Raw genomic sequence first — 22,378 nt, forward strand, 5'->3', positions numbered from 1 at the left:
TACAACAAGTAAGTGCTAGGAGAACAAACAATTAAGGTTAAAGTGGGGGAATAATGATTACACATCAAGGGGGGATGTCTCCATGGTTAATCTAACAGGGGCAGCCTGACCTCAGCTACAGTCTCCCTTTGTCATCTGTAAGGAGGGAGGTCTCCAGGAGACTTGGTTTTCACTAGCAATGGTTTCCTCACTCTTGGGCAGGGTTCAGGGCCCAGTTCACAGCTTGTTTTTAAGATGGATGACAGACTTCAAGATGGAGTCCTCATTGCTTTCTTCACATTGGCCCCAACAATAGAACCTAAAACTATAAACTGTAGGAGAAAAATATTTGTGATATCAGAGTAGGTAAAAGATTGAGGGATATGACATCAAGGATTGTTCAGACTTTATCAAAATTAGGAACTAATGCTCTTTAAAAAAAAAAAAAGCCTATAAAGGCAAGCCACAAACCACAAGAAAATATCTACAAGTCACACATTTACAAAAGACAGATGGAGACTTCCCTGGTGGTTCAGTGGTTAAGACACCACAATTTCTCTACAGGGGACATGGATTTGATTTCTGGTGGGGGAACTAAGATCTCAAATGTCTCCCAGCACAACCAAAAAATAGGAAAAAATTTAATGAAAAAATTAAAAGACGGTGCTCGCTTCAGCAGCACATACACTAAAATTGGAACGATACAGAGATTAGCATGGCCCCTGTGCAAGGATGACACGCAAATTCGTGAAGTGTTCCATATTTTTTCGATGCAGGATACATTAAGCTTGGGGCTGGTACACTGGGATGACCCAGAGGGATGGTATGGGGAGGGTGGTGGAAGGGGGGTTCAGGATGGGGAACACGTGTACACTCGTGGCGGATGCATGTTGATGTATGGCAAAACCAATACAATATTGTAAAGTAAAAAAAAAAAGATGTACCATGTCATACCCATTAAGATGACTATGATCATAAAAATAGAAAAGAATGTGTTGGTGAAGATGTGGAGAGATTGAAATGTGCACTTTTGGTAAAAATGTAAATGGGTGTCGCCATTATGGAAAACAGTATGGTAGTTTCTCAAAAAATTAAGAAGAGGATTGCCATATGACCCAGCAATTTACCTTTCGGGTATATACCCCAAAGCATTGAAAACAGGGTCTTGAAGAAATGTTTGTGCGCTCAGGTTCACAGCAGCATTATTTTCAGTAGCCCCAAAGTGGAAGCAACCCAAGTGTCCACTGATGGATGAGTGGATCAACAAAACATGAAATATTCTTCAGCCTTTAGAAGGAAGGAAATTCTGACTCATGCTGAAACACGGATGAGTCTAAACAAAATAAGCCAGTCACAAAAAGGATAAATAAATACTCTATCTCATTTACGTGAGGTACCTGAGTAGTCAAATTCATAGACAGAAAATAGAATGGAAGTTGCTAGAGGCTGGGGAAGGAAGAATGGGGAGTTGTTTAGTGGGAGTTTCAGTTTTGCAAGGTGAAAAGAATTCTGGAGATTAGATCCACAACAATGTTGAGTGTACTTAACACTACTGAATTGTACTTAAAAATAATTAAGATGGTAAATTTTATGTTATGTTCATTTTGCCACACTTAAAAAGAAAATACATTCATCCAGAATATCTAAAGAGTTCCCAAAACTCAGTTTCAACAAGGAAACAAGCAATTCAGTAGGAAACAATGGGAAAATTTTAATAGATTTGAACAGGTAACTTCCCCAAAGAAGATACATAGATGGCAAACACATGAAAATATGTTCAACAAGATTAATCTTTATTGAAATGCATATTAGAACATCAGGAAGATACCACAGGGCTTCCCTGCTGCCTCAGAAGATAAAGAATCTGCCTGCAATATGGGAGACCGGGATTCCATCCTTGGGTGGGGAAGATCCCCTGGAGAAGGGAATGGCTACCCACTCCAGTATTCCTGCCTGGAGGATTCCATGGACAGAGGAGCCTGGGGGGTTGGGGATAGTCTACAGTCTATGGGGTAGAAAAGAGTTGGACATGACTGAGTCAGTAACACTTTCACTTCACTTTTTATGCACCTACTAGAATGTCTAAGATAAAAAAGACCGACTACACTAAGTGCTGGTGAGGAGGTGTGTGTGTGTGTGTGTGTGCGCGCACGCACGCTTAGTCACTTAGTTGTGTCTGACTCTTTGCAACTGTAGCCCACCAGGCTCCTCTGTCCATGGGGATTCTCCAGGCAAGAATACTGGAGTGGGTTGCCATGCCCTCCTCCAGAGGATTTTCCCAACCCAGGGATTGAACCCAGGTCTCCTGCATTGCAGGCGAACTCTTTACCATCTAAGCCACCAGTGGTGAGGAGATGGTACAAGAGAAACTGTCACACACTTCTGCAGTGGCTGTAAAATGATACAGCCATTTTGGAAAATGCTTTAGCAGATTAAAAAAATTTTAAATTCATCCAGCATTCCAGTCTAAGGGAAGAGAAAGTATGGGCACACAAAAAGACTTTTGCATCAATGTTCATAGTAGCTTTCAGTGTAACAGACAAAAAATGGAAACAACCCAAGTGTTCAACCAAGATGAATGCATCAACTGTGGTTGATTCATCTAGTAATGGAATCTATGGCAATGAAAAGTGCTGGTACATGCTACAACATGCACGAATCTTGAAGTAATTATGCTTAGTGAAAAGAGCCAGATAAAAAAATTAAGTCTAGAAAACTCAAACTAATCTGTAGTGACAGCAAGCAGATCAGTGGTTGCCTGGGCATGGAGGTGGGGAGGAAGGAGAAAAGAGCAGGAGAAATCCTTTGGGGGTGATGGGTATATTTATTATTTTAATTGTGGTTTCACATATGTCTAAGCCTATAGAAGTGTACACTTTAAATATGAGTCGTTTACAGATGATTATATCCAGAAGCTGGTAAAATTGTATTAATTCCCTGGCGGTCCAGGGGTTAAGACTCCCACACTTTCGGTGAAGAGGCTCAGGTTCTGTCCCTGCTCAGGGAACTGAAATTCTGCAAGCCTTGTGGTGTGGCCGAGAAAAAAAGAAAAAAGAAACCACTGAGGGAAAGCTTATAATACTTCAATATAAAAAGTTAAAAAAAATTGGGGCTTCTCTGGTGATCCAATGGTGAAGAGTCTGCCTTCCAATGCAAGGGACACTGGTTTGCTCCTTGCTCCAAGACGATTCCATACGCTGTGGAGGAACTAAGCCCGTGTGCCACAACTTCTGAGCCTGTGTTCTAGAGCCTAGGAGCCACAGCGACCCAGCCCACGTGCAGTAGTGTGGTCTGTGACAAGAGAGGCCACTGCAACAAGAAGCCTGCACTCTGCAACTGGAGAGCAGCCCCTGCTCTGCACAACTGGAGAAAGCCCCCGCGCAGCAGTGAAGATCCAGCACAGTCAATAAAATAAAAATGTTTTTAAATGGCATTAGTTCTTGTCGAATGACTGTGAAAAAGCTGTACCACATCAAGTCTTTTGAAAGCTGTTTGAGAGGTCTGTTTCTCCACACCCTGGTGATGGTGGGTGTAATAAATACTGATGACTCTTTCGAGTCTAAGAGGCACGATATGGTTGTTTGACTGGCATTCCTGAGTATGAGTCCAAGTCAGTGTCGTTTCAGGGATCGGATTTTTCTTTCTTCTTTGAAGTGCCTGCTCTGCTGCCTTACCTCCTTCAGATGTTTGTTTGGACGTCACCTCAGAGCTGTTTTCCTGATCCCACTGTGTAAAATCGCGGCCCCCTTCCACTACCTCAGTTCAGTTCAGTCGCTCAGGCATGTCTGACTCTTTGTGACCCCATGGACTGCAGCTCGCCAGGTTCCTCTGTCCATCACCAACTCCTGGAGCCTACTCAAATTCATGTCCATCCCACTGCCTACTCCTGCTTTATCTTCCCTGTAGGAATTTATCACCATCTGACGTACCATTCAGTTTACTTATTTACCCTGTTTAAAATCTAACTCCCCTCACTAAAACCTCAATGCTTCAAAGGAAGGGATTTTGTCTTTTATTCATTACTAAATCCCTAATGCCTAGGATATACCTGGCACATCAGAGGCACTGAGTACATTTCTTGAATGAATGATTGCTTTCCCCTTTTGGGGTGTTTCTTTTTCTTGTTGATTTAAGAACTCTTTATATGTTATGAAGATTAACCCTTTATCATAAAAGCTGCGCGTATTTTTCCATATTGATGCTTGTCTTTTACTTTATCATTAAGAGACTGAAATTAATTCATTTATTTTTGGCTATGCTGGGTTTTCTTTGCTGTGCATGGACTTTCTCTAGTTGCAGCAAGTAGGGGAAAGTGAAAGTGAAAGTCACTCAGTCCTGTCCAATTCTTGGCGACCCCATGGAGCATGTAGGGGGCTACTCTCTAATTGCAGTTCACAGGCTTCTCATTGTGGTGGCTTATCTTGTTGAAGAGAACAGACTCTAAACACTCAGGCTTCAGTAGTTGCCCCACATGGGCTTAGTTGCCGCGAGGAATATGGAATCCTTCCAGACCAGGGACTGAACCCATGTCCCCTGCATTGGCAGGCAGATTCCCAACCACTGGATCACCAAGGATGTTAGAGACTGAAAATTTTTATGTAGTTATACATCTGTCTTATCTTTCATAGCTTCTGGGCCTTCTGTCTTCCTTCTCCAAGATTATAAATATTTTTTCTATATATTTTTCTTTCAATCCCATAGGTTTTTGCCCTTATAGAGCTTCAATTCATTTAGAATTAAATTTTCAGTCAGATAATAGATAGGAATAGATCTTTTTTCTTTTCTTCCAAATGATAGCCAAGGGTCTATTTTTCTTAACACATGGCTTGTGTTTTTCCCTGTCTTCCTAATCAAACTTTCAAAGGGCTGTCTGGTATTCTTTTTATTTGGGAAAAAAATTTCTTTCCTGTTGTGCAACTAAGTCATTTTTTAAAAAGTGAAAATGTTAGTTTCTCAGTTGTGTCTGATTCTTTTCGATCCCATGGACTGTAGCCCATCAGGCTCCTCTGTGGAATTCTCCAGGCAAGAATACTGGAGTTGGTAACCATTCCCTTCTCCAGGGGATCTTCCCAACCTAGGGATTGAACCTGGGTCTCTCGGGTAGATCTTTTTTTTTACCATCTGAGCCACCAGCAATTAAGTCAACATTTATTCATTTCTTATATTTCATGTAAAGGAACGTAACCTTTGTACTGTGCGGAGCCCTTTAGCACAGTACCTAGCACACAGTGGGAGCAGAAACTGTGTGGTGAGTGAATAAAGGAACAGATGTCTGTGTGCCTGGGCCACGGGGCAGTGAAGTCTTGGTGGGCAGCAGCTGAGAGCTGGAGATTTCAAGATTATACAGTCCAGTGGCAAAGTTTTCACCGATCTGTGGAGACATTAAAAAATAAGGACAATTAGCGCATAAGTACACATATGTATGGCTGCCAACTTTTTTTCTTGGGAAGGATCCTGAAATTTTGTTTTTCCTTTTCTGTTCTGATATTATGGTAAATATCATATTCATGAAATCCAAAAATCAAGGAATCACTGAATTGTGGTCCTGCTCTTCCGTTCAGTATTTACTGAACCATCTGTTCAGTGGGATCACTCCTATAGGCGTCCGGGGCTCAGCAGTGAAAAGACCAGCCAGGGAGGCCTGTATAGCTTAGCGAGGGGGTTGGGGTCTACATCCCTGATGGAGAAGGAGATGGCAACCCACACCAGTATTCTTGCCTGGGAAATCCCACAGACAGAGGAGGCCGGGTGGGCTACCTACAGTTCATGGGATCACAAGAGTCGGACGCGACTTCGCGACTACACCATCACCAGGACATCCTTGAAAGGACAGCTCAGCAGCTCACTGCAGGTGTGGAACCCGTAAGGAAGAGGACCAGGTGAAAGGCGTGTTTGCGTACGGAAGCTTACCCCTCCTAACCTCCAGGCAATGGCAAGACAGAAGCCTGGGCGCGCACGGTCTTCTGTCTGACGCGCCGGTCACCTGCGCGTCCTCAAACGACGCACTAGGTAGAGGGAGGTGCGGTGGGGCGGAGCGGGGGCGGGGCCTCCTTCCCGGCGTCCTCTCGCGCCGCCCACCCCGCCGGGCCGTCTGCTGGTGGCAGGGAGCAGGAGTGGCACGTGAACGGGGCGGGGCGGGACAGTGCGGAACGCGCGCGCCTGCGGCTGAGTTTCCGGTCGGAGGCCTTTGCCCAGAGCCCCGCGTCCCTGAGGGGCGGTGGCGGCTGCGGAGGAGGAGGAGGGGGCGGCAGCGGGGGGGAGATCCGGAAGTCAACACCATGTCGAGTCTGCACAAGAGCCGGTGAGGAGCCACCAGGGCCGACCAGCCAGGCCACTGCTGGCCATGCTGTCCCTTTTGACCTGCAGGGGTGGAGGTGGGGCGAGCGAATGTGGCTAGGAATCGGGACTTCCCCCCTCGCCGCCCCCCCACCCCTCCGCGGGCTGAAGGTTTTGGGCGCCCACTTTCCAGCCTCTTTGCTGTGGGCCTGAGCGGGGGCACGGAACGGGGACATCTCTCCTGCCCCTCGGTGCTGCCGCTTCTCTCTCTGTCTCCCCCGCACCCTGGATCCTTTCCCCTGGTGTCTTCCTCTTCTAGGGCCTTGATGCCCGATCCCAATGCACCCCCCACCCTTTTTCTCTACCTTGTTAATCCTTTGCCCCAGTAACCTCCTCTATCCAAATGCTTCCCCTTCCACGTACCCTTTTCTTACTAGAAATGCTAGAAAACGTAGATTCTCCAGTCTCTTCCCCCCACCCCCATCCCCGGGGCCAAATCCTGCAGCTTTGGCTAATTTTGCTCATTCTTCAGTTTTCCTCCAGTTTTTAAACCTTTTGTCCTTGCCTGCCCCGCAGGCTCAGAGGTCTTCTAATGGTTTTATTTTTGAGCTTGGGATGCTGGGTGCAGAGTGCACATGTCCTTGTCCACAGATCAGATTACTCCTGATTCTAAGGGTTTTTGGAGTTCAGATAGAGACAGTGTGGTTTGGACCTGGCCAGCAGGAAGTGGCCAGTAAATGCAGGCTCAGTAAATGTTAGAATGTGTCTGATTTCATGGTGCTCATTTGAGAATCTTCAGACAGGAGTATCCTATAGATTTCTGGACTTAAGAGGAAAAAGTGATCTGTAGTTCTTCAAAGCTGCCCTTTAGCCAGGGTTTTGCCTGTGTTTGGCATCTTTGTGTCCTGAGGGGTAGGGAGGAACAGGTTGGAGACTGGGGGTGTAAGGGAGCTGTGGGCTTTAGGAGGGGTCGCTAAGCCTGTCATCTTGGGGTTTGTGGGTCATTTCCCTCTGTCTCCCTCCTTCTAGGATTGCAGATTTCCAGGATGTCCTGAAGGAGCCCACAATTGCCTTGGAAAAGCTTCGGGAACTCAGTTTTAGTGGTAAGAGGCAACTCTCCATTTTCAGGGTTTTCTTGGAGCAGCCTTGTGACAAAGATGGAGGGGCAGCTAGCCAAGGCCACACCTGGCCAGTTCTGGGGACCGGGCTGCCTTTTGGGAACTTCTCCAGATTCTGTGGAGCTGAACAACCAGGTATGCCCCAGGCTTGGTTCTCAGAGCAATGGCGCCCTCAGTTAGCATGCCTGTAGGCCTTAGACTGGGCTTCCCTAGTGGCTCAGTGGTAAAGAATTCGCCTGCAGTGCAGGAGACACGAGTTTGATCCCTGGGTTGTAAAGATGCCCTGGAGGAGGAAATGGCAACCCAGTATTCATGCCTGGAGAATCACATGGATAGAAGAGCCTGGTGGGCTGCAGTCTATTGAGTTGCAAAGAGTTGGACAGGACTTTAGTGACTAAGTGCGCACTGACCGCGCACACAGACCTTAGACCAGGTGCTCATTGGCCTGTAAGTGATGCTGATTGCTTCCTGGGAGTAACTGGAGGGCAGGGGAGACTTCTTGAACAGAGGAAACGTCTTTTCTCATTCCTCAGCAGGCTTCCTGTGTTGTAGAATTTGGTTAGCTACAGAGCGGTTCCTGGTTCTCTCCATGGCTTAGAATCAAAGCCAACTCAGGCAACAGTGAACTTTGGTTCCTGGTAAAATTCCAGCCTTGAGTCACTCACTTTAAGGAGCTGAACCCCAGCAGTTTTTGACTTTCCCCTCCCCAGACTGGCTAACTTCAGCACAGAGACTCTGGCACGTCTTTAAAAATACCCCAGGGTGTTCTGGTAGCTTCTTGTGACTGCTCTGCCTTTGTAACTTTGTCAGCAAGGATGCTTGAGTTGCCCTCTGCATCCCCATGCAGATTCTGAGGTGAGGACACTAGCTGCTGTTCACAGTACTAGGGAGACTGTAGCAACAGCTGCTTTAGTGAGCGTCCTGACAGTATTTCAGAAGTTCGTCTTTCCATTCAGGAGTGATATTTAGGCCCTGAAGATCTTGAGGGGGTTCTGGGATCTGTGCTGAGCTAAAGAATCTGCCAGGCCCCAGGGGAGGCAGTCTGCGGCAGTGGTTACAAGCTGGGTTCTAGAGTCAGACCTGTGTTGGAGTCCTTGATTTCTCTGTCTTTATAGATGAATTTCTTTATCTGTAAGATGGGGACAATGATGCTGATCTTCGTTACTTACTAGGGATTAAGTGAAGTTTTAAGTCTGTAAAACACAAAACCCTGAGCGTTCAGAGCTTAGTTTATATTCCACAGATACTTACAGAATACCTGCCCTGGGCTAGGTACTGGAACAGTAAGATTTGGTCTTCATCTTTCTAGGGCTTTCCCCAGTATTAGGAATTACAGATGTTAAATAAATATATAAATTATATCATACATTCCCATTTACGAGGGATGCCATGAAGGAGATGTGGATTGTTTATGTCAAGGGCTCTGACTTTATTTGGGGAGAAGTGGTGTGGTTGGTCAAGGCTGCTCTGAGGAAGAAATATCAAAGATCAGAAGCTGTCATCCTCAAAAGAATATTCCGGACGGGAGTCACAGAGAGAGAGGACATAGGATTAGCGTCGTCTAGCAGTCTTTCTGGCAGCGAACAATTCTTGAAGAAGCACTTCTTGCCCATTCCACTCCCTGCCGACTAGCTCCACGGTGGAGGGCTGGGGGGTTCTGGGACTCTGCGGGGGCATGACCTTTGCCTGCTGTGTCCACAGGCATCCCCTGTGAGGGCGGACTGCGATGCCTCTGCTGGAAGGTGGGTGTGCCTGGGGTGGGGCTTCTGCTCTGCTGAGAGTCCCTGGGTTCCTGCATGGGCTGTCCCCACCCCTGGCTCCTTCTTCCTATTTTCTGCCTTTCCTTGCTCATCCCAAGAAACTTTTCTGGGGAGTTCTGGAATTTCTGTTTCTCTTGGCATCCCCTCCGGGATCCCCCTGGGGATGGAATGCTTTGTAATGCCCGCAAAGCCCTCTGCTTCCTGGTCCAGACAGCTCAGTGGAAGCGATGCTGATTGGGACAGTAAAAGGCTATGCTTTGCCTAAAGCTTTTCACTGAGGTGGGAGCAGAAGCCCAGTGTCCTGCTTTCCAACCCCTTTGAGCACAAGGTTTTATCATCGTTTGGGAGAGTCTTTGGGAGGGAATGCACTAGAAAGGGCTGCTTCAGGATACAGGATGAGGAAGCCAGTGGGGAGAAGAGGGGAGGCTACCCCCAGCCCATGCCTGCGTTCCTGGGTTTTACCCAGCCCATCCTGCCTTCTTGGGGCTTTATCAGACATTTTCCTTGAGGCCTATCAGCCTCCGTCTCCTTCCGGGGTTGGGCTGGGGGAGTTGCCAGAGCTTTGCTTTTCTCTCTCTGTGTGCAGATTCTCTTGAACTACCTCCCCTTGGAGAGAGCCTCATGGACCTCCATCCTGGCCAAGCAGAGGTGAGACCCTGACACAGGGAGATGGCAGGAGGGCCTTTGTATTGGGCAGAGCAGGTGGTGTGAGTCCAACCCACTTCCTGTTGCTGCACTGCTCTGGACTCATCCCTCTCTCCCCTCCTCTCCTCCAGGGAGCTGTATTCTCAGTTCCTGAGGGAAATGATCATCCAGCCTGGCATCGCCAAGGCCAACATGGGTGTGTCCAGGGAGGATGTGACCTTTGAGGACCATGTGAGTAGGGGGCTGCAGTGAGGACCAAGGCTACAGAGTGGGGCCGGGGAGAGGTGTGGGCTTTGGGGTGGGCGAGGTCCCTCAGCCCAGAGGCCAGGTGCTGCTGATCCTACTCCCGTTTACCGCCCCCCCGGCCCCCGACCTCAGCACCTCGTTTCTGCATTTGGCATCTCAGCTGCCAAAGGCTGTTGAGTCTCCGTGCTCTCCCCAGGCTCCAGGCCCAGTCAGGACCACAGTCGATAACTGGGATCCAGGAGTGCTGTGTGTGCAGCACTGAGCCTCGTCCTCCGCACGTTGGCCCCTCAGCCCCCTTCCTCCAGGAAGCTTCTGTGATACTGTAGTTGAAGGGAGTTAGAGCAGGGCCGGGGTGAGGATAAACTGCGTTTCTGCAGCCCAGAGGAAGCCTTGTTCTGTCTGCAAATACCCAACTCCTCCCTGGTGCTTCACAGTAGGGAAGTGGAGATGGATTGGACCCAGCCTGATCGTCCAAGGTCTGGAATTGGCAACTCAGAATATTGATGAATTAGATTCAGAGAGACCTAACGATGCAATATTCATTTATTCAGCAAGCGTTTAGTGAGCACCTGTTATATGCAGCATTCTGGAGCCATGGACAGGGAAGGGCAGAGTCCCTGCCCAGCAGGGAAGTGCTCAGAGCCGACCTCGGGGCTTGCCTGCGGGATGTGGATGAGGGTGGAGGTTTGGGAGGCCACAGAAGGGCCTATGCTGCCGCTCAACTATCTCGCAGGCCGTCTCAGCCGTAGCGGCGTCTCTGCTGGGAATGCTGGTTCGGGGCTACTGCTCAGGCCCCCAAGACTGGGGTCTGCCCCTGGGGTCCTAGCTGGCCGAGGATAGCGCGGCTCATTTTCCCCCACAGCCTCTGAACCCCAACCCTGACAGCCGGTGGAACACGTACTTCAGGGACAACGAGGTGCTGCTGCAGATCGACAAAGATGTCCGGTGAGCAGGGCGCTGGGGCGGGGAGCCAGCCCTGTGGCTTCTGGGGGTTTTCCGCCGCTTCTGCCCTTTCCCAGCCCAGCCCAGCCCAGCCCCACAGGGAGGTGTCTGAGAAACTGCTGGGGAGTTGTCCCTGTAGCTGAGTCCAGGCCATAGGCACAGCAAGCCTGGCGAGGTGCAGCAGTGTGGGGCGCTGGTGGTGGCCTGAGTGCCCAGCTCTCCTCGCCCTGCCTTAGTGTCACTTGTAGCCCAGGCACCTGTGGATTCATCTGCTCCTTCCTTCACCAACTTCTGAGGCCCTCCTATGTGACAGGCTCAGTGCCAGGCTGGGGCGTTGAGCATGGAATAGACAGACAGGGTCTCTCTCCTTAAGGAGCTTAGAAGCTGAGGGGGAAGATGTGAAGACAAGACGTTCAACAAAATGGATCTTCCGTGTCACTAACACTTGTGGTGACTGCTCTGAAGGCAGAGTTCAGGGTGCTTCAGGGCAGTTGGGACGTCTCGCCTGAGGAAGCAGCTGAGATTCTGAGGAGCCTGGGGGAGTGGGGGAAGGGAGGGCTGTGGTACCTCCCAGGGGAGGCCCTGAGAGCCTTCAGAGCTGGGCCGTCCAAGGAGCGGTGCGAAGGCCAGTGTGCCTGAGGCCCAACTGGAGGCAGGCGGGGGTCAGACCTTGGACTTAATCCCAGGGACACGGGGCGGTCTCCCAAAGGCTTTAAGCAGAGGAGTGACAGGGTCAGAAAGTGATTGCGAGCTATACCGTGCGCGCGCTGTTCCTCTTGGTAGGGACGTGTGGCCACCGGGGTGGGCATGGCAGCAGGTGACTCCCACGTGGCTGGGTGAGGAACCGGGGGCCTGTCTGCAGTGGCCCAGTGGTCAGAGCTTGGGTTCTAGAGTCTGTCCGTCCTCCTCCCTTTCTGCCCCCGCTGCTTGTCAGCGGTGTTACCAGCCCTTCGCTACCCGGGGCTGCTCCTCCCCTGTGCTCACTGTGCCCAGGCCTGCCTCCCTGCCCCCGCCAGACAGCCCCCGTGGGACCCCAGCCCGGGGTGCTCAGCCAGGGGGGACAGTGGGTCTCTTGCCTCCTTCCTTCTCAGGCTGGCGTTGGGGAGCCTCTACCCACGAGGTGTTTCATCGCCCCGTTTTAAGAAGGAACCACATCTTGAACCCAGATCTGGGCAGACAGGTTCTTAGCCTGGCAATGACTGTAGTGCGTTGTTCAGTGTTCCTGGAGGGCGGGTTTGCAGAGAGCTTCAGCTGAGAAGTCTGTGTGTGCGCCGCCATACATACACTTTAAAAACTTTCACATTCTAGAGACCGTCTCCCCATGTGATTGTTTCTCTGTCTCCCCAGCTGTGTGGTATTCCATTGTACAATTTATAACTTAATGAAACCTCTATTACCATTTTTAGCCACAGTACAAACAGTTCATACTCTTGTACGTATTATCTTTTCGACATGGAAAGTTGTTCGTGGTTTAAGAGAAGAGTTAGACTGTAAGTTTCTAAGGACACTTAAAAATATATGTGTGTGTGTCTATTTGTAAGCATCCATACGATGTATGGGTGTGTACACATATACGATGACTGCATTGCTTTTGAAGTACAATGCTACTAACTTACACACACACAAAAGGCTTTGGGGAGGCTGGGACACCTGGCAGCAGAGGGCCGAGGAGACACCTCAAACCCTCTAGCTGAGGAACGGTCCTCTCCTGTTTCCCCTTGCAGGAGGTTGTGTCCAGACATATCCTTCTTCCAGAGGGCCACCGAGTACCCCTGCCTCCTCATCCTGGATCCTCAGAATGAATTCGAGACCCTTCGTAAGCGGGTGGAGCAGACGACCCTGAAATCCCAGACGGTGGCTCGGAACCGGAGCGGCGTCACAAATGTGAGAGGCAACCTGAGGGCCTCGGGGGCTCCCCGTGACAGCCTTTTCCTTCCTGCTTCCTCGGGACTAGTGGCCACGGGCCATTGGGCCCCGACCATCCGCCCTGGCTGTTACCCAGAGCAGCTTTGGTCCTGCCCCATCCCTTTCCAGGCTCTTGCTGAAAATCAGATTCGAAGGCTGGTGTCACGGTGCCCGGGGGTGGGGGGTGCCCTGCTGTGCAGTGCTGGTCTGTGGTGGAGGCGGCGCTTGGAAAAGGAACTTCAAGTGTGATGAAGTGCAGTGGGAACAGTGATGGGCAGGGACCTGACCTGGTCTGGGCATCAGGGTGGACTTTGCTGATGAAGTGACATTTAAGCTGAGGCTCAAAGGATGAAAAGGAAAGGGCCTTCCAGGGGGAGAGGAGGGCATGTGTGGAGAGAGCAGGGTGTGTTCAAGGGAAAGAGGAGTCCAGCCTGAGCTGGGTAGGGGAGAGGGCGAGGGAAGGGTGGCCCGAGTATGCTGGAGAAGTGAGTGATGGTGAGGCCACACGGGCCTTTGTCCCGAGGGCTGGGGACCCCTGCAGCATTCCTGGAGCAGGGATATAAGACTGCCTTTGTCGAAGATTGCCGTGGACACTGTGAGGATGTTGATGGGAGAGGCGGGAATGGAGGTGGAGAGGCCTCCTGGTGCTGTGGTTGGTAGGGCGGGGCCTGGGGTAGAGAGGGAGCGATGTGAGACGTCAGAGAAAGGAAGGGTGGGTCTTGTGCTGGCTAAGTTATGCTGCGTGTTGGAACCTCAGGCTTCGAGCAGACTTAGGTAATTCTGAGAAGCTGCTTATTGCTAAAAGGTATATTGTCTTATTCCTTAACGCCTACTGCTTATCGTGCCTGGAGCTTTGACTTATTCCTCAAAATTTTTCACTGTCCTCCAGCAATGGAAAAATCTTCTGTAACTCCCAGCAAGCTAGAGACAGGTACTGTAGCAGCTCCACTTGCCCGCCCCCCACCACCACCCGGGTGGAATGACCAATCAGGGCTTTGTTTCCTGGAGACCAGCCGTCTTTCCTCCCAGGAGTGACTGGGAAGTTCTGGTTGATCCACTGGTTCCACCTGCCCACAACAGAGCTGGGTGCGTCAGGAGGCGCCAAGCGCTTGGCTTAATGACCGCGTAGCTGCCTGAGTTGGTGGTCGTCCTGCTTGGCTACTGATGTTCTGTCTGCCTGGAAAGATAAGGACCTGGCTTCTGTCATTGCTTTCAGTACAATAATTGATGGCTGAGAACTGAGGACTAGGGTTTGGACCTAGTCCTGGTGGGAGAACCAGACCACACGCTCCATCCCTAGGCCTCTGGGTCCAGGGGCTGGGCGGTTTGAGTTAAAGCTGGCTGACCGTCTGACGCTGCGCAAGTAACACCAGACTTGCCTTCCTGGGCCTTTGTTTCTTCTTCTGTTTACTGGGCGTAATCATTTCCGCCCTGTCTGGCTTTTAAATTGCCAGGAGGGTGAACTAAGGTCATGGCTGTGCAGATTGTGGGAAAGCAGTGGGCACTCTCTGAGGCCTGGGCCTCGGGTTCTAGAGCCAGCCTGGGTCCAAGTCCAGTGGCACCACTCAATGCGAGACGTCTGATGGGTGGCCCAGCGTCTCTGAACCTGTGTCCTCATCTGGAAACTAATGTGGAAAGAATCTTCTAGGCTGTTTTGGGCATTAAACAGGAAGGCTTGTAGGGCTTTGTCTTGCCCATAAAACCCTCTTGGTAAATGTTAGTGATATATGCGTCTTAGTGTGTGCACATGTGCACACATGTGTACGTGTATAGATGTGTATATATACTGGAAAAGGACGCTTAATGTTCTCAAAACCCTAGGCTTCCACGACAGCATTATACTCTGTCCCTGTGGGGATGTGCCTGTGACCTTCATACAGGTAACCCCAGGCACTTGAACTTTTACAAAGCTCCCAAGGGATCCTGACTTTGGGGTCCTCTGCTCTATTGTGTGAGTTTTTACCGAGATCATCTCTTCATTCATCTCCCAGCTTTTTCTTAGGAAGATTTTGAAATATTCAGAAAAGTTGAAAGAAGAGTACAGCACACACCCTTACACTTTCCACCTAAATGCACCAGGTGTTAAGCTTTTGCCGTGTTTGTGTGTGTGTTACATAGAGAGGAAACTTGCAGATGTCCTGACCCCTTACCCCTCAGTCGTTCAGCAGGCATCCCCTGAGAATCAGGACATCCTCCTCCTCACCACTGTCACATCTGCCAGTGTTACCCATAATCCTTAATAACAGCTCACATCCAATCTTGGTTCGGGTGTCCTCTAGTTGTATCAAGATTTTTTTTTTTTGGCCACCCTGTATGGTCTGTGGGATCTTAGTTCCTTGACCAGGAATTGAACCTGAGCCCACACAGTGAAAGTAAGGAGTCTTGTCCAGTGGCCCGCCGGGGAACTCCCTGTACCAAGACCGTTTTTGTCATTTTGAATCCTAACCAGCACCAAGTTAGGGTTTATGCGTTGCACTGGTATGTTGAGTTTCTTTAGTCACTGCAGCTGGAGCAGGCCTCCACTCCCCCCACCCCCGACAGCATTTGACTTCAAGAATCTTTACCTGTTGTCTATTTTTGACATATTTTGAATTTTTTTTTTAATTGAACTATAACTTACATACAAGAAAAGCACAAACCTTAGGTATACAACTAGATGAACATTTTCTCATGTATAAACCTACATTAACTGTCAGCCAGATCAGGACATGGAACACTTCCATCATCCAGAAAGTTCTTCCATGCCCCTCTCCAGTCGGTACCCCTTCTCTCAGAGGTAAGCACTGTTCTGACTTTTATCACTAAATTATTAGATTTCAGTCCCTCTGGCTTGTGGAATGTTGCCCATTGTGGATTTATCTGCTCGTTCCCGGTGGCGCTGGACACATCCCTCTCCACCCTGGGTTGCCCAAGAATGGAGGTTAAGTTTCGGCTCGCTGTCCGTCATGCCTCCAGCCTTCTTACTGAGCCCCTGCCCTTGTCCCCTAGATGAGCTCCCCACAAAAGAACTCGGCACCCTCCATGAACGAGTACGTGGTGCTGCCCAACGGCTGTGAAGCCCACTGGGAGGTGGTGGAGCGGATCCTGTTCATCTACGCCAAGCTCAACCCCGGCATCGCTTACGTGCAGGGCATGAATGAGATCGTGGGGCCCCTCTACTACACCTTTGCCACCGACCCCAACAGCGAGTGGAGAGGTAAACAGGTGGGCTCCTGGCCGCTCACGCTCGTTGTTGCTGCCTCCTGGAGAAACGGACCAAGGAAAGCTGGACTGATGGGCTTTATCAAGCTCTTGTGCCACTCACTTCCCTGTTCTGGGGTCTCCATTCTCTCTGTCAGATAAGGGGGTTGGCCTAAATCATGTCTGAGATCTTTTCTGGCTTGAACTTTCTAGAATGTTAGATGTTTACTGATCTCTTTAAAATATATATTTATATATATATATATATATTTATTTGGCTGTACCAGGTCTTAGTTGCAGCACGTGGATCTCTTAGTTGTGGCACGTGGGATCTAGTTCCCTGAACAGGAATCGAACCTGGGCCCGCTGCATTGGGAGCCTGGAGTCTTAGCCACCGGACCACCAGGGAAGCTGCCCCCCGTCGGGTTACTGATCTATTCATATTTGTAACTGAATTTCTGTTAGAGGAGATGACTAGAGATTTCTGTCTCCTGTATAGACAGGAAGCTGAAAGGAAGGATTTAAATAATGATTTTTAAAATGTCAGCAGAACATGGAATCAACTACACAGTCAGTGTGCAGTGCCGTCAGAGTTGTGAGAAGAAAGAGGCGGGATTCCCTGTTGGTCCAATGGCTAGGGCGCCTTGCTTTCACTGCGGAGGGCGCTGGCTAAGATTCCGCAAGCTGTTTGGCATGGCCAAAATAAAAATTATGTCTGGTCTGGGGCTGGAGAGTGGGGTGTGGAGAGTGGTCACAAACAGAGGAGGTACAGAGGGACGCAGCCTGACCAGGGCGGGCTGACTTGGTGGAGGCTCAGAGCTGAGGGTGAGCTCTCACATAATTGAGAGGTGGGGTGTGTTGCGAGCCAGCTGGTCCTCTCACAGCTGCCCTGACCCTGCCTGTCTCTCCCAGAGCATGCTGAGGCAGATACCTTTTTCTGCTTCACCAACCTCATGGCTGAGATCCGGGACAACTTCATCAAGAGCCTTGATGACTCCCAGTGTGGCATCACCTACAAGATGGAAAAGGTGTACTCCACCCTGAAGGATAAGGACATGGAACTCTACCTGAAACTGGTGAGGACCCCCAGGGCCACACAGGTTAGGGCAGACAGGAAGCGGGAGAGGACAGCAGGCCCCTGAGCGCCCCAGCCAGCCCCAGGGTGGGGACTGGCCTGAGTCTGAGGATTAGAAGTGACTGCTGTTGCCAGGGGGTCATGACGCAGGTGCTGAGGGGCGGCGGGGAGGTGGGGAAGCTGGTGGGTGGAGCCTGGCAGGCTGAGGATGAGGGAGGTAGGTATGGTGCCCTGTGTGCCAGGCATGATGCAGGGCATTTACCGTATGCTTTGAGTTCAGCCTGTTAAGAGTCCTCCCAGAAGGGAAGCATGAACTTCATTTTTAAAAATTATTGGAGCGACTTCCCTGGTACTCCAGTGGCTAAGACTGTGCTCCCAGTGCAGGGGACACAGGTTCAATCCCTGGTCAAGGAACTAGATCTCACATACTGCACCTAAGACCCAGGTGGCCTCCCCAAAAAAATACTATTGGGAGTGGCATTTCATGTTTATTTCAGGGAATTCTTCAGTAAAAAGAATATTTATTTATAAACAGGAACAGTTTTGTGAACAAGAAAATATACATAACCATATCTTTTTAACCAAGTGTGGAATTACAGCTTGTTGTTTTATAACAGGCTTTTCAGTCAGTAGTATCCACTGTGGCCGACCAGAGGGCTTGTCCCCATTGGGAATAATTGCCTTGTGCAGTTGTTGTATGGAGTAAATAAGTGAGATATTTAACGTATTAAGCACAAGGCCTGGCTTGTAGTAAGTGCCCAATAATGGTTTCTCTGTCCATAAATCCACAGTGACAGTCTGTGTAGTGTATTAAAAGAATTTGAGCCATCATTTATAAATCTAAAGTGCTTATATATAAAAGTCTGGGTTTTTGGCTTCCCTCAAAAAAAATCATACGACCTGACAGCGTCGGCTGGCAGCAAGCAGCAGTCGGCCGTTTCACGGAGCGAGGCTCTCTGGTGCCATCCCCGCCTCGGTGTGCCTGGAGCTCATACCGAGCCTGCTGCTTAATCTGAATTCACGCCTCCTGAGCTGCATGGTGGTCCGTGGCCACTAGCCAACACACGTTCTCGCACCTACCGCACCCCTTTGTCTCCCCAGCAAGAGCAGAACATCAAGCCCCAGTTCTTTGCCTTCCGCTGGCTGACCCTGCTGCTGTCCCAGGAGTTCGTGCTGCCTGACGTCATCCGGATCTGGGACTCCCTCTTCGCCGACAGCAACCGCTTTGACTTCCTCCTCCTGGTCTGCTGTGCCATGCTCATGTGAGTGTGGCCGTAGGAGGGGTTGGGGGCGGGGGGCTGCTGTCAAGAGCTAGACTGAGCCTCTGGGATTCTCAGGGGAGCATCAGTCCAAACTCGCTGCAGGTGGTGCGGCAGGAGCAGGACGAGGCCCAGTGGGCCTGCTCTCAGAGTAGTTGAGGGGCCCAGCGCTTTTTGTTGCTTGTTTTTCCTAGACTGATTCGGGAGCAGTTGCTGGAAGGGGACTTTACCGTAAACATGAGGCTCCTGCAGGTAATGGAGTTTGAGGGGACGTGCCCAGTCTTCAGCCACGAGGCAGACACTTGGCGGCCACCCATGCTAGCCGCTGTGACAGGCCGCCTTGGGACCAGGAAGCGGTGGCAGGGCTTGAGAGTCCAGACCCCCGAGGAGCAGATCTAGGTTTGGATCTGGGTTGAATCCGGCTTTGCCACTGACCTTGAGTGTGGCCTTGTGGTGTGGCCAGTGACTTGGCTTCTCTGAACCATGCACTATGCATAAGTAAGTCATAGCTGAGACACAGCCTTATTACCCAGTATGTGGTAGTAATGCCGATTGGTAATGGCTCTCGGCCTGGGGAAGAAACATGGGGGCCTTAGTGGTTAAGAACATGGGCTCAGGAGTCCATTTTGGCCTCACATCTTTATTCTCCTGCGCTAGTCATGTCACCTAAGCCCAGTGGCAGCCTCTCTGAGCCTTAACTGCTTTGCCAACGCCTGGCCTGGGGTTGGTATTCAATAACTTCACTGACTCGATCTGTAAAACAGGCAAATTTGCATAACCCCTCATGGGGCTGTTGAGGTGACTCAGTGAGCTAATGCATGGACAGTGTCCGGCCCTGGTCCAGGCTCATGCATGGAGCTCAGGGCTCGATGGCAGGAGATGGCGGGAGGTGAGGCAGGTAGTCCTGGTCCTAGGGAAGGGGCTGAGACCTTTTGGGGTGACTGGTTGGGTTGGTTAAGTCAATGCTGCAGTGCGTGTAGCAATAGCTCCCTGCAGGGACTGGACAGACGGGGGGTGTCTGGTATCCTGTGGTCCCCAGCCTTTAGCCCAGGGTCCAGCAGGGTGCCAGGTCCACTGCGGTGGTGCAGGACAGGCTGACTTCAGAGGCATATTACTGTTGGCCTTTCCCCCACACAGGATTACCCTATCACAGACGTCTGCCAGGTCCTTCAGAAAGCCAAGGAACTCCAAGACTCACAGTAGCCTGGCGGCAAAAGACCCACGTTTGGAAGAGAAACCCCTGCTGACCCCGGTGCCCTGGCTTCTGGAACATGCAGAAGCCTGTGGGGTCCCATCCAGAGGGGCTGATGCCAGACTGGCGTGCTCCAGGCCTCGCCCTGGCCTCCCGTCAGGGGCCTGCTGTGCCCTGCTTTTTCCTGACCACTGAGCCCGGGCTCCTCCCCACCCTTCAGCCCTGGACCTTCTGCCCAGGCCACGAGCAAGGCAGGGGCTCTTGAGGTGGTTTCCCAGGGCTGGGGCAGACTGGGGGCCCCTCCCTGCCTCTGCTCTGCCCCTCCCTCCCTGCCCTCCTGCTCCGTCTTCTGAGCTCTGGTCAGGGAGGTGCTCGGCAAATGGGCCAGAAACCGCTTCTTCTGGAGGTTGGTGCTTCCTGGGCTTCTCCATGGGGAAGGTGACACTGTGAAGGAGCTAAGAGGCTGCCAGGCCCAGGTCACACCTTCTGTCCCTTTCCCACTGAGTGTGTGTGCGCGCGTGTGTATGTGTGTACTTGTGGGTTGCTGTGTGTGTCTTATTCCCCCTGGCGTGAGCTGCTCCTCCAGTCTGTGTGTGTGTGTGTGTGTCCGTGTGTATCCGTGTGTACGGAGGAAGGTGATCTCCCTCTAGTCTCTGTTTCTTTGTCTTGTCACCTCTCTGCCTCCGTCTCCCTTTCTCTCCCTCAGGCTCTTTCACGGAGGGTGTGTGGCTCTCATCTTTCTGCCGCTATCTCCATTGCTGTCCGTTTGCCCTTTTCTCTTAGGTTGCCTTATCTCCAGCCCCTCGCCTCCCCTCTCCTCAACGTTGGCTCGGAACCCTGGAGACAGAATGAAGAGTTTGGCTCAGCAGAGCTCTCTCAGCCTTGGCCTTTGCAGCCTGTTCCCATCCCCCAGCACTGGGCACCCAGGGCCCCCAGCCCACAGTGCCTCACTCGAGGGACCTGAACCTGTGCCCCACCATGGAATTCTTGGAAACCCCAAGCTGCTGAGAGCAGTTGGCCCGTGAAGAGCCAGCTCCCTCCTGCCCAGGGAGGGAGGAGAGGGAGAGCTGAGTCTTCCAGAGGTTTCCTCAAAGGTCCTCTCCCAAAGGAAAAAAAGCATTAAGGTTGGGATCCAGGTGCTCCGGAGGTGTAGTCATTCCCCTGGCTTCCAGGTGCCGGCCCAGGACAGGCGGGTCTCTGTAAGGGCAAGTGGGGCCAAAGGGAGCCTCTCGGGGGTGGGCGGGGCTGAGCTCAAAGGCTTGGGTCCTGTCCAGGCCTGGAGTGCCGCGTCTCCCCACTCTCAGGAGAGCTGAAGGCGGTGCTGGCCCTTCTCTGGTCTTGTGCTCTGACGGATCTGAGGCAGGTGCATCTGGAGTAGAACAGCTGGCTCCTCCCACCCTGGGCCTGTTCTGACCAGGACCCTCCCTCCTTCTGCGAGGAGGCAGGGGGTTTACATCTGGAAGTCTGGATGATTAGCTCCTCTTCATCTCCCCAGACCGGCCAGCAGGAACCCCCAAAGCCTCCCTGAGTCTGACAGCCAGGACGTGGGGCTGAGGGCCGGGAACAGCTTCCCCCAGGCAGCTCCTGCCAGGCTGTCCCGTGGATGCTTCACTTGCCTTTTTCCTCCTCTCCCAGAACAGTATTTGGGAGATTTTACTACTTATTCAGACTCCTGGTTATTTATTGCAGATTGGCAAGTGCTTGTTTGGGGGATGAAGGGTAGGGCTCAGAAAGTGGAAATATGGTCTTCCTGACCTTTCAGGTCCTTCAGCATCCTCTTCTCCCTGCCTCTGGGACCTTCCTGGTTTTCCAGGAGATCCTGGCTGGAAGGGCTCTGAGCTCTGTAATAGAGCTGGGTCTAAGGGGAACTGGTGTGTAAAGACCCTGGCATGGGGCAGAAACACACTGCTTGCCAGCAGCCTGGTCATCCTCTTCCCAGAACTTGTTGGCTGGTAGTTCACTCCCAGCTGGATCCCTTCAGAGCCTGAGTCTTGGGCCACAGTCTGGGACCCAGCAGACACTGCCCAGGACCCTGATGCATTCTCTCTCGCCTGTCCCTCTGCCCTCCCTCCTGGACCATACTACTTGAATCACTGCATCTGATTCGCCTCATTGGCAGGCCTGGGTCCAGTGCCCTCTCCTTGGCCTTGTAAGAAAGGTCAAAAGAGCACAGGGACCATACCCAGGTTAGACCGAGCTCCCCCAGTGGGAGGACCTGCCGTTGGCAATTCCCCCCTGCCCCACCCCAGACTCTCAAGGGAGGCCCCAAGAGCCAGAGACTCCCAGGCTTCCTACTTGGAAGCTCCCCCAGGACTTTGGACATGTACAGAATGAGCTGAATGAATTCAGGTCTCACTTCGAGGGTCAGAATGTTAGTCTGCTTTTGTTTTTTCATGTTTTGTTCTTTGAATCAATGCTGTTGATGACAAGCTGTCTTTAATAAATTGTGTTCTTTGCAGTAGGCCTTGTATCTGTGATGGGCTGAAACCTTTGAGACCTCAGAGCAGGGGAAAAAAACGAGCAGAAAGTCAGGAGGTTCTTAGAGTGGTTAAAGGAAAAGGCTAGGAATTTGTCCAAAGTGCCTGTTCAACTCTTCTTAAGCAATTGCAGTTTGCAGCTGATGGGAGGAGAGTATGCAATGAGGCAGAGGTATTACATTGTGATTTCATAGTAAGTTCTTTGAAAAAAAGTTGAACTTCACCAAGTCATTTACAGTCCACCATCTGCAGAAAATGACTTGTAACGTGTTTGTCTTTTCTTTGCAGATGTAATTTTAGATAATTGATACATAGATAATTTTA

The 22,378-nt window shown here is 51.0% G+C and overlaps 1 protein-coding gene, 1 long non-coding RNA gene and 1 other non-coding gene across 5 annotated transcripts; 2 read left to right on the forward strand and 1 right to left on the reverse strand.

The window, feature by feature from the left end:
* The first annotated feature begins 642 nt into the window (after positions 1–642).
* LOC112448965 (U6 spliceosomal RNA) lies at positions 643–746 on the forward strand. Its single transcript, XR_003037414.1, has one exon. It is a non-coding gene; the product is annotated as a U6 spliceosomal RNA (small nuclear RNA).
* Positions 747–5,105: 4,359 nt separating this feature from the next.
* Positions 5,106–6,121, reverse strand: LOC104973489 (uncharacterized). Its single transcript, XR_810014.4, has 2 exons — positions 5,890–6,121; positions 5,106–5,350 (listed from the first exon to the last, which is right to left on the reverse strand). It is a non-coding gene; the product is annotated as an uncharacterized lncRNA (long non-coding RNA).
* A 47-nt stretch (positions 6,122–6,168) lies between these two features.
* Positions 6,169–22,035, forward strand: TBC1D13 (TBC1 domain family member 13). 3 transcript variants are annotated; one of them, XM_059891154.1, is made up of 12 exons: positions 6,169–6,280; positions 7,384–7,508; positions 9,075–9,115; positions 9,720–9,781; positions 9,910–10,009; positions 10,887–10,969; positions 12,691–12,850; positions 15,860–16,067; positions 16,964–17,127; positions 18,228–18,388; positions 18,580–18,637; positions 19,523–22,035. In XM_059891154.1, exons 1-12 carry the CDS (start codon positions 6,258–6,260, stop codon positions 19,586–19,588), a joined length of 1,251 nt encoding a protein of 416 aa, XP_059747137.1. In that variant the 5' UTR covers positions 6,169–6,257; the 3' UTR covers positions 19,589–22,035. The 3 variants fall into 3 exon arrangements, with proteins under 3 accessions (XP_059747137.1, XP_024854248.1, NP_001193644.1); NM_001206715.1 differs by lacking the exon at positions 7,384–7,508 and adding an exon at positions 7,285–7,358 and having other exon boundaries at positions 6,249–6,280; positions 19,523–20,731; XM_024998480.2 differs by lacking the exons at positions 7,384–7,508; positions 9,075–9,115 and adding an exon at positions 7,285–7,358.
* The last annotated feature ends 343 nt before the right edge of the window (positions 22,036–22,378 follow it).

Source organism: Bos taurus, chromosome 11 (assembly GCF_002263795.3).
Source record: "Bos taurus isolate L1 Dominette 01449 registration number 42190680 breed Hereford chromosome 11, ARS-UCD2.0, whole genome shotgun sequence".
NCBI lineage: Eukaryota > Metazoa > Chordata > Mammalia > Artiodactyla > Bovidae > Bos > Bos taurus.

Bases quoted from the DNA above. Each gene is read 5' to 3' on its own strand.
- TBC1D13 (XM_059891154.1), top strand. From the start codon at position 6,258: ATGTCGAGTCTGCACAAGAGCCG. The intron at 10,970-12,690 runs GTGAGCAGGGCG...TTCCCCTTGCAG, and splicing joins CAGATCGACAAAGATGTCCG to GAGGTTGTGTCCAGACATAT. The intron at 18,638-19,522 runs GTAATGGAGTTT...TCCCCCACACAG, and splicing joins TAAACATGAGGCTCCTGCAG to GATTACCCTATCACAGACGT.